The 9594-nt window shown below is 47.8% G+C and overlaps 3 protein-coding genes across 5 annotated transcripts; 2 read left to right on the top strand and 1 right to left on the bottom strand.

Annotated features, from left to right (window-relative positions):
- Positions 1–527: 527 nt before the first annotated feature.
- LOC9642227 (cell division cycle 20.2, cofactor of APC complex) lies at positions 528–2500 on the bottom strand. Its single transcript, XM_002960439.2, has 4 exons — positions 1890–2500; positions 1533–1802; positions 889–1467; positions 528–827 (listed from the first exon to the last, which is right to left on the bottom strand). Exons 1-4 carry the CDS (start codon positions 2316–2318, stop codon positions 678–680), a joined length of 1428 nt encoding a protein of 475 aa, XP_002960485.2. The 5' UTR covers positions 2319–2500; the 3' UTR covers positions 528–677.
- Positions 2501–2565: 65 nt separating this feature from the next.
- LOC112345345 lies at positions 2566–5640 on the top strand. Of its 3 annotated transcripts, XR_002992013.1 has the most exons (11): positions 2566–2669; positions 2724–2800; positions 2868–2964; positions 3027–3072; positions 3133–3191; positions 3250–3347; positions 3399–3426; positions 3492–3584; positions 3643–3730; positions 3795–3898; positions 3974–4013. XR_002992013.1 is itself a non-coding variant. In XM_024671826.1 (8 exons), the coding sequence occupies exons 2-8, from the start codon at positions 3869–3871 to the stop codon at positions 5582–5584; spliced, it is 1380 nt and encodes a 459-aa protein (XP_024527594.1). In that variant the 5' UTR covers positions 3643–3730; positions 3795–3868; the 3' UTR covers positions 5585–5640. The 3 variants fall into 3 exon arrangements, 2 of the variants coding, with proteins under 2 accessions (XP_024527594.1, XP_024527598.1); XM_024671826.1 differs by lacking the exons at positions 2566–2669; positions 2724–2800; positions 2868–2964; ... (3 more) ...; positions 3399–3426; positions 3492–3584 and adding exons at positions 4081–4990; positions 5047–5100; positions 5160–5291; positions 5357–5422; positions 5477–5640 and having other exon boundaries at positions 3949–4028; XM_024671830.1 differs by lacking the exons at positions 2566–2669; positions 2724–2800; positions 2868–2964; ... (4 more) ...; positions 3492–3584; positions 3643–3730 and adding exons at positions 4081–4990; positions 5047–5100; positions 5160–5291; positions 5357–5422; positions 5477–5640 and having other exon boundaries at positions 3804–3898; positions 3974–4028.
- A 92-nt stretch (positions 5641–5732) lies between these two features.
- Positions 5733–7688, top strand: LOC112347353 (pentatricopeptide repeat-containing protein At2g13600-like). The gene has a single exon (XM_024678097.1). It carries the CDS (start codon positions 5733–5735, stop codon positions 7686–7688), a length of 1956 nt encoding a protein of 651 aa, XP_024533865.1.
- The last annotated feature ends 1906 nt before the right edge of the window (positions 7689–9594 follow it).

Genomic DNA, 9594 nt, shown 5'->3' with positions numbered 1-9594 from the left:
AGGAGCCCCGTGACTGGAGAGAATGGAACAGTATCCTGGTTCACAACCAGGAAGAGGAAGAGGAGGGCCACGGTGATGCACTTGACCAGGCCACGTATGCCGAGTGGGAGTTTGGAGAGTCCGAGGAGATGTTTGCGTTGCTTACAAGGCTCTAAAGAAGTTCTCTCCATCTCTCTCCACAAACTGCGTCTGGACCCTGTGTAGTTGCTCTTAGCGAGAAAAAAACAAAAAGTGGAACAACATGAAAGGAATGACCTGGTGGTGTTTGGGGTGGGGGACGAGCGCTGCGACCTGCAAAATGAGAATTGTTTGACGATTTTTCCAAGTTGGCCAGAGTTACCTGATCTTATTATCATCATTAGAGCTGGACAGCCTATCTCCTATGGTAGTTCATGGCTCGTCCTGCAAAACTTATCTTAGAACAAATCCACCACAAACAGTAATTCTCAAACCTGTGTTTTTTGAAAATTGCATGTTTCTCCATGCGCAGAACTGTAAAAACAAAAATAGAAAAACAAGAAAACACTCACAGAGAAGTATTAGAACCGATGGCGTCGAGGAACGCCATTTTGCCACGATCGCGCTGGTTCGCGATCATGGACTTCCTAACCTAAGACATGGATGCATCATACATACAAGCTCCGGAAGCAATGCAAACTTACAAGAAATTGATACGCTTACCGAATACAGCGGCTGTTCAAGGCACTGTATGTTTCCCTTGCCTTCGTTCGAACCGCTGCTTTCGCTGTGTCGGGATTGCCAAAGACTTGCCAGAACCTGAGTGTTTCGTCTCCAGCGGCAGAAGCAACTGTGTAGCCATCAGGACTCTGCAACGAACACAGCGTGGTTAGATACCAGCTGACATGGAAACCAAGCAAGAACATCTACCTGCGCCAAGTGCAAGACTCTGGACGTGTGACCGGTAAGTTCCGCCATCTTCACCATAGACGGGTACTTCCACAAGATCAACTGGTTCTGGCTGAATCCATGCGAACTTAGCAGCTCTCTCTCATGCTTGCTCCACTGCAACGCGCACACCTGAGAGCCCGTGTCGACGCTTTGGATGCAAGCTCCAGTGTGCGTGTTCCAGAATTTGATGCATCGGTCTGCCGTGCCACCCCCGGAGGCCAAGAGATTGCTCTGGAAAGGACACCAGGCAAGGGCTTTGACAGCCGCTTGATGCTCGTCCAGACGATGCAGATACGAGCTTGTACCACCGGAAACAGCAGCGGCAGCATCCCAGATGTGAAGAAGGTTGTCATTACCACCGCTAGCCAGCTGCTGTCCAGAAGGCGACCACTTCAAGCCGCAAACTTCCTGCTGGTGTGCTACCATCTTGCCAGTTACGTGCTCACGGATGCGAACGTCATGGTTGAAGATAACGTTGTCACGACCCCCGGTACTGAGAATCGGACCATTCCAGGCCAGGCTTCCAACTCGAGCAGAGTGGGCCTTGAGAGATCGCACCTGTGCGGCACCGCAAGCATTTTTAGTTCCTGAGATCCAAGACACAATCCTACACTCCACTGTACCTGGCGAAGAGACAATGAATCCCAGAGCTGCACGTCCGCATTGCTAAGGCCCACAGAGATATGCTTGCCGTCGGGCGCCCAAGCAACGCTAGTCACGGGACCGTCCTCCTCGTTTGCTTGCATGAGCTCTTCGATGTTACCCGTGCTCGCGTTCCAGAGGTAGACGGTGTGTCCGAGAGCGACCGCGACCACGTTGTTTGATCCCCAGTCGAGCAAGTTGAGGTAGTAGTCGTCTAGAATCTCGGGTGCGTCGAGAGTTCTCTCTGGAGCCTGAAAGAAGAAAACAAGTGTGAGAAGAGAAGATTTCTAAACCCAAGAACAAATGGACGGAAGAAAGAAAGAGGAGAGGAAACATACCTGGGGAATGTGTCTAAACATCTTGCGAGGCCTGGAAGCGCCCGGAGCCGTGTTCTCGCTGTACAAGAGGCTGGATTCCTTGTCAAATCCCTCGGGAGGCGGCGGAGGCCTGTTCTTGAAGGCAAGAATCCGGCTCTCCTTGTGGAGGATGTTGGCGTCTTTCAAGAGATTCTCGGCGAGCTGCTTCTTGTACTCTTCCTGGCAGCAATCGTACCTCAGATGCTGCTGCTGTTGCTGCTGCTGCTGAGAATGCGAGTTCTCCTTGCCGAGCACGAGCATATTTGCGACATCGAAATTCATGGCGCTGCGATCTGGGATGAATCGATCGCTCTGGAGCTGGAGCTTCCCCGGCGTCTTCCTCGGCGGATTGGAGATGAGGCACGGGGCTCTGCCGGGAGTAGAGCAAGTCGCCGTGCCCTGGGCTGCCATCAACACACAAAAGAAACCAAAATTTTCGAGCAAGAAGCACACAAACAAGAAGAATGCGAGCTAGAAATTTCTACTCTACTGATCTCTAGCTATGAGCGCGCTTGGACTTCGTGGAGAGAGGGCCGCGCGGTTCGCAAAATCGATCGCTTTGCTTCTCTAGAGATTTAGGGCTCTTGGTTATAACCCCGGCTCCTCTATCAACGGTCCGATTTTCCAACGGGTCTATGGATGGTTAGGGCTCCTGGCCAAAGGACACTGGGGTTTATTGGGGCTTTGGATCGATCGCGCTGGCCGCCGCTTTCTCTAGGAATGATCGAGAATGTCGCTTGAAGCAACGATAGATCGTCAATGGTGAGACTCTTTCACTCGATCGATCTAGAGGAAATGCTGAGTTTGTTGAACTAGGCTTCTCTATTGCAAGACGAATGGCGTGGATTGGCGCATTTTAGAACAGAGAGCCGCCGCAGGGTCTTCAAGAAGACGTGAGTTACTCGTCTTTTTTTCTGCTTGTATGCTCGAGCTCGAGCTTTGTTTTAATTTTGCCAACAGTCCTGAGGAGCGGACTGCTAGCGAGCTCTATGTTTTGGAAGAAGTTTTCTCGGATATCAAGCTCATCAGCAATCTCCCATTTTCTAAACGACTTGAGGTAAGCGTTTAGAAGCCATCTTCTTGGAGATTGACTGTTTTTATTTATTTTTCTTTGTCTAGATTTGTAAATTTATCCATTACGAGGATGTTCCCGAGTGCACACCTGGTAATTTGTGAATTGTGCTAGTCTCCTGCTGAGCTCTTCACCCGAGTTTTTCATTTGCAGTGTATCGCGAAGGGGACGAGGGCAACAACTTCTATGTGATTTTTACTGGCTCAGTGAAGGTAAGAGGGGAGCCCGTGGATATTGAGCCTTGTAAGTGACTTCCTTCTGGTTTTCTAGGTGACAGCTACGTTTGGAAGAAAAGAAAAGTTGCTGAATGCTCTCTATGCTGGAGACTACTTTGGAGAGGCAGCGTTTCTACACGAACATTACCGAAGGTTTGCTATGGAACTTGTTGAAGCCGTTCCTTACGTTCTTTTGTCAAGCAGGAGGGAAACGGTGTCGACGCTCAGGCGGGTATGCCTTTGTAGATTTCTTGGAAAGCTTTTGTGTTGAGGCCTTTTATTATTTGTTTCTGCAAGTGCGAGCTTTTGGTTTTGAGAAAGGCAGACTACGAGGCAGCTCTAAAGACAGACATAACTGAAGAAGTGCGAGATAACTTCAAGGCGTTGCAAGTAAGCATGAACTTTGTTTGGAGAAATTAGAAGTACAACATTCCTTCCTTTGTTTCAGAATGTAAACGTCCTGCAAAAGATTGCAAAGGGTGGCATGTATCGTCTAGCAAGCCTCTTGACGTCTCGGAGCTATCCGAAAAACAGAGGTACTTTTTATCACCTCTTATATCTGGAAGTGATAACAACAGAGTTTATATTGGATGATAACAGGCAAAACCAAATGAACACAGTTTATGGATTGATTTTTTGCAGTCATAACTTTCCAGGGCGACGAAGCTCGTGAGATGTACTTCATCAAGAGCGGAGAGTGCCGTGTAAGCTCATCCCGGGGTTTCGTTTTGGTTGTCTAATTAATAGTCTTCAGGTTGTTATGCATGTTGCGACTCCAGGCGATGCGTCTCCTCGTTCTCTTCCTCGAGCTGCCTCAAGTTTATGCCAGTACAGGTAAACCGTGGCTTTGCTACGTAGCACCCGGCGATTTGACCTTGCTTCTCAGGCCTACCACGCACGATCATTGCAAACAAAAAGTGAAGGAGCTCCAAAAACACTGGGGACATCCACATTTTATGACTCGGCCATTGTCTTGCCCGACAAGTCGAAGCCAGTCCGTTCCTCCAATTTCGTTTAGTCCACCAGTGATCTACGAGTATGAGTCGAGCAACATGGCCTCCACAAAACCAGTTGCCGTGACGGTTCAGGGAAGGCCTTCGTCAGCACCGGAGGCACGAGTTACTTTCAAAGACACCAGTACCGAGAGCAAGCTTTTGTCGGCTCCAAGGGATTTTGACGAATCCAGCAGGCGTGAAGCCACACCGGGACAGGATGTTGTAAGGCGCAGTGTCTCAGCACAGGGACACCAGCGTCAAAGTCGGCTAAAGAGCGAGAAGCAGCAAATGCATCCGAGGCAGAAGAAGGCGCTACCTTTTCTTCCAAGCACCATCAAGCAGTCATACTTGGAACAGGAACAGGAGAATGCTCAGCAAACTTCTGGCCGTTTGAAGTCCATCAGGTTCTCACGCAAATCTAGGCCGCTGTCTCAAATGTCACTGCGGTCTTATAAGTCTAGGAAGGGGAGTAAAGAAGGCCAGACCAACACGGAATACTCCTTAGAGTCACTTCTCAAGGAGATCAATCACAAGTTTAGTGATGAGTCCATCCAGGACCTGGAGTTTTCGGACAAGGAGGCCATGCTATGGGGGATGGGAACGGCAGACACTGGTTTGCTGCGTGGAGACGTGAGCGACCCTATGAATTATCAGAATAAGTTTGAGGTGTGGGTAAGAACAGTGATATCCAGAGAGAAGAAGTTGCGGGCAATCGAAGAAAACTCGGAAGATGGACTGTCGACGAGTTTTCGGTCTAGTGAGGACACTGGGACCGAGACTGAGATCGATAAACTCTTCAAGGTATGGTCATACTTTTCAAGCTTTTTATTTGGAAGATGAAGGTTTGTGTTTTGTAGACGGGAACGATATTGGATGTAGGTGGACTTCACGCTGGAGAGTACTTCGGAGAGGTATTCATAGTCGAAGTTTGTTCTTTTTGGGAAGTTTCTTACTTTGTTAAGAAATCCAGGCTGGTCTTCTAAGCAAAGCTACAAGGGCGGCCAGCATTCTTAGTGTTACAGACGTGGAGGTTTTGGTTCTCACAAACTCGGATTTTAGTCGTCGCTTGGACCAAGACATCATTGATTGTCTCTGTGCGGCCGTAAGTTTGATCTCCTTTTTCATTCCTATTGCTGGTTTCAACTTTTTTTTTTCCTCTCTTCTCAGAACTACAAGAAGGCCAGCTTTATGCTTGAACAATTCTATAAAACGCATCGGTGGGAGCTGGTTAAGGTGTGCTTAAAAGTTTTCTCTCTTCCCATGAAGTTTTTCTTTTGTTCTTGGCAGAAAAGAGTAATGAAAGATGCGCTCATGGGAAAAAAGGAAAGGTTTCCAAATCGTTTCTACCACGACATGAGCGACGCGATTCGAAGAAAGGGCATGAGAATCGAGTAGTTCTTGATTTTTTGGAAACTCAGTGGTGCTGGTCCTCCTTTAAATTTGTTTTTTTATGTTTATAAAGGTCGTTGACCGTATGGTTGACCAGGTCAATTGGCTATGAATGCATGTGGCGCGCAGGAGGACAAGCAGCCGCGATGCTCGGATGGTGGAGCTGGGATCGATGGCCCTGGAGGAGCTCGAAAGGAGCAATGTGATAAGCTGGGCGAGAGCTCCACCAAGAACAGCAGCAAGATCTGGTGGAGCTCTCTTGTGGGGTCGCGAGGAGCTCCAGCGGGCATTGGATCGAGTGGAGCAGCTGGGGGGAATCCACCACATCTCTCTCTCCGTATTTGCAGCGCTCCTCCGCCAGTGCGGGAACGTGAGAGCCTTGAAGGAAGGCCGGAGAGTTCACGCTTCACTGGCTATGGTAGCGGCGGATTCGAGCTCGACCTTCTGGGCGAATCTTCTCATCCAAATGTATGGGAAATGTGGATCCAGCGAGGATGCGCGGGATGTTTTTGACAAGCTAGGCCATCTTCGCAACTCTTACTCGTGGACCATTCTTCTCACTGCATATACCCAAACCGGGCATTTATCAGAGGCGAACTTTGTGTATGAAAGAATGCCTTGTTTTAACGTAGTTGCATGGACGATTTTAATCACTGCAAACGCCAAGCACGGTAACGTACTCGACGCAAAGAAAATCTTCGACGCCATGCACGAAAGGAATCTTGTTTCCTGGAACGCATTGCTAACCGCATATGCCCAAAAAGAATATCGCAAAGAGGCAGTGAGGATGTTCTCTAAGCTGGATCAAGAGGGAGAAAGGCCCAACGAGATTACTCTCACCAGCGTTCTCGAGGCCTGTTCGGATCCAAGCTCCATATATCTTGGAAGAACCCTCCATAGCATCGTCTCTGGAGACGAGGAGCTTAGCAAGAGCGTGGTGGTGTCCACGGCACTCGTGAACATGTACGCACAGTGCGGTCGATCGATCGAAGCCCGCAGTGTTTTCGACACGATGGCGACCAGGAACTCCGTCACTTGGACGTCAATGATCTCCGCCTATGCTCGAAACGGTCAGAGCTCGCAAGCACTGCTCATGCTCGATCTCATGGACGTGGAAGGGATCGAGGCAAGCGACGCTACTTTCGTGTGTGCCATTCACGCTTGTGCGAACTTACGAGATCTCTCCATCGCCCTCGTCGTCCACGACGCGATGAAAACCTCTGGAAGCTCACACTTGCACGACCTCAAGGTGGAAAATGCCATAGTCGACATGTATTCGAAGTGCGGCAGCCTCGATCTCACACAAGAGATGTTTGATGCCATGGGCGACAGAAATGTGATCTCCTGGAGTGCTCTCATCGCTGCCTACGCACAGAGCGATCGATCCATCTACGACGCGCACCACGCAATCCGGCTCTTCTTGCAAATGGATCTTGAAGGGATGGATCCCAACGAGGTAACGTCGGTGGCAGCATTGGATGCTTGCTCCAAGCTTGCATCGGTGGAACTCGGGAAGACCATCCATGCAAACATCATCGTCCATGATGTGGTGGTGGCAACTGCGCTCGTCAACATGTACGCTAAGTGTGGGACTCTCCACGAAGCTTGGAAAGTTTTCTCGTCGTTTCCACAGCAAGAACACGATACCATTCTTTGCAATGCAATGCTCACGGCCTTTGTCCACAATGGCTGCGAGAAGCTGGCGATTGAAACCTTTCGATCCAATCTGGAGCTCCAGGGAATCCGACCCACTTCCGTGACCTTCATTGCCGTGCTCCTGGCCTGTGCTCGAGCTGGCCTTGTGGGAGATGGATGGAGCTACTTTGTTTCGCTAAAATGTGACTATGGGATCACTCCCAGCGTGTTTCATTACGAGTGCATGTTGGATCTGCTGGGACGAGCTGGGCTTGTGTGTGATGCCGAGGAACTTACGAACAATATGCCCATGGTTCCAGACTCCACAGCATGGTTGAGTGTTTTATCGTCAGCTTGTAGGAGTGATCCAAATGTTGCAGACAGAGTTTCTCAAAATGTGGATCTCGACGATCCTGTAGCTTATGTTCTTCTGGCAAACACTTGGAGGAACACCTTAGGAAGCCTTGAGGATTGAGAAAACTTTTCATAGTTAAATGGGGCCTTTTATTCACTAGCAAAACACCAAAAAATCGGGCATAGTTTCGTTGGGTATGAAACCAACAAAAAGCTTGTAGTTAGGGGAGCTTACTACTTATGGAGAGGGGTTGCTTGTGAATTGGATCCTAAAGGTTTATTTAAATGTGTCACCTGAAACCATTCATTTGGTGGTGTCCACATTCATTCCCGAGTACTTGCCTCTCCTTGCTTCCATAAGAAAGTGCTTCTTTCTTAGCTTTTCTTAGTCCATTTCGTCCTCTCTTTTCTAGTTGTAAAACATAAGCCCACACCTATGACACTACTACCTTTGGCCCTTCATGTTTATTGTTAAAGGTTTTGTTGCACTTGGCTTTCAAAATTTCTCACAATGTACTTCCTTGCAGCAAGTCTATTAACTCCAAGGATACTCCTTTTGTGTTTGTTCATGTTATGCTGAGTTGATCAAACCATGGTGCCCCTTCTTGTGTTGCAAACCATTTCCAAGAGTCTATTTTGTTTCATATTCCAACAGTTTCTTCGCCCCACACTACTGCTTCGTGAAACACACTTGTCTTTGGGAATGCTATTGCAACAGCACAAAAACAAAGTATGTGACATTAACAGCAATGTATACTCTCACATTCCCAAAGTATGTGCCTTTGTGTCTCCTTTGCCCCATATTTATCACATGACTGATTTGGGAGATGTAAATTTTGTTTAGACGGGAGGTGGTCTTGCATGACCAACCACATAAAATATCTTGTCTTCATTGCCCATTTACCTTTCCACAAACCTTTTAATGTGGCCAATTGGATCATATCTTGTATATTGAGTCGTTTCATTCTTGTTACCAGTAATGAATCACTACTTGCCTAAATAAATCATCTTCCCAATTTTATCTTATATGCAAAGAATTCTTCCTTCTTTGTCCCCTGCCAATTTTATTCAATTTATACCAACTCATGCAATTTTTGCTGTCTAAATTAATACAACTTGGCTATAAACCCTTCTATTACTATTGGATCCATCATTGCCTACCTAAATTAGTTCTGTTTTTGACATTTATGGTTTAATGCTTTCTGTGGGAACTTTGAATGGTAGCAACTGGCCAGCTGGACAAATGTCAAAACTAACAGATTTAAATTGATCTTGAGTTGCCATATATATCATATTGGTAACATTTCTCTAACTTCCCCACTACTGTTTTTACAGTACTTATGTGCACCCATGTATCCAAGTAGGTAGTGCCACCCACACTTGGATTGCGAGCATTGACCATTCAATCTCCTGAGGGAACTAAAGCCGGCTCTTGAACACTTTACCAAGCTACCCTGCTTGTCAATCGTATTCACTCTAGCCTTAGACTTCCCAATGGTTATCTCATCACCCAACACCTGGGTACAACCTTCCTGACCAAATTGGCCTTTCTTGGTTAAATTGGCTCCATTGGGGTCCAACCCCTATACTCTCCTTACTATACTTTTGGAACCCCTTGCAACACCCCCCCCTGGAGGATGATCGCTTTGGGCTTTCACCCAATAGCATTAGTATTTAGACTCACACTCACACTCAGTCTCAGTCTTGGGTCTCAGACTCGATCTCAGTCTTGGTCTTGGTCTTGGTCTCAGTTCCATCTTGGACTCCATCTTGGGTCCATCTCCATCTCTGTAGCGCACCTTATCTCTCTCCCCTTAAGCCAATTGAAAAAGGGGCAATTGCTTGATGAGAGAGCCCTTAGTGGCTATTTTATCCCCATTTATCTCCCAAGGTTCCAAAGATCCATGGTGACAGTATATCCAAATCTCATCCCATGATCACATGCGCTACACTCACCCCCCCTTTAGAGATGTCAATGTCCTCATTGACTATTGACTAACAACCCCTACTGAGCCAAGGGGAACCAA

This window comes from Selaginella moellendorffii, unplaced genomic scaffold, assembly GCF_000143415.4.
Source record: "Selaginella moellendorffii unplaced genomic scaffold, v1.0 SELMOscaffold_0, whole genome shotgun sequence".
In the NCBI taxonomy this organism is placed as follows: Eukaryota; Viridiplantae; Streptophyta; class Lycopodiopsida; order Selaginellales; family Selaginellaceae; genus Selaginella; species Selaginella moellendorffii.
The sequence above is the reverse complement of the archived record's forward strand: the minus strand, read 5'-3'. Positions and strand labels throughout refer to the sequence as shown.

Excerpts from the sequence above, each read along its gene's own strand:
- LOC9642227 (XM_002960439.2), bottom strand. The coding sequence starts at position 2,318 with ATGGCAGCCCAGGGCACGGCGACTTGCTCTACTCCCGGCAGAGCCCCG. Across the intron at positions 1,468-1,532 it reads ATTCATTGTCTCTTCGCCAG|GTGCGATCTCTCAAGGCCCA; the intron begins GTACAGTGGAGT and ends GGTGCCGCACAG. Across the intron at positions 828-888 it reads GAGTCTTGCACTTGGCGCAG|AGTCCTGATGGCTACACAGT; the intron begins GTAGATGTTCTT and ends TGTTCGTTGCAG.
- LOC112345345 (XM_024671826.1), top strand. The coding sequence starts at position 3,869 with ATGTACTTCATCAAGAGCGGAGAGTGCCGT. Across the intron at positions 5,101-5,159 it reads CTGGAGAGTACTTCGGAGAG|GCTGGTCTTCTAAGCAAAGC; the intron begins GTATTCATAGTC and ends TAAGAAATCCAG. Across the intron at positions 5,423-5,476 it reads ATCGGTGGGAGCTGGTTAAG|AAAAGAGTAATGAAAGATGC; the intron begins GTGTGCTTAAAA and ends TGTTCTTGGCAG.
- LOC112347353 (XM_024678097.1), top strand. The coding sequence starts at position 5,733 with ATGGTGGAGCTGGGATCGATGGCCCTGGAGGAGCTCGAAAGGAGCAAT.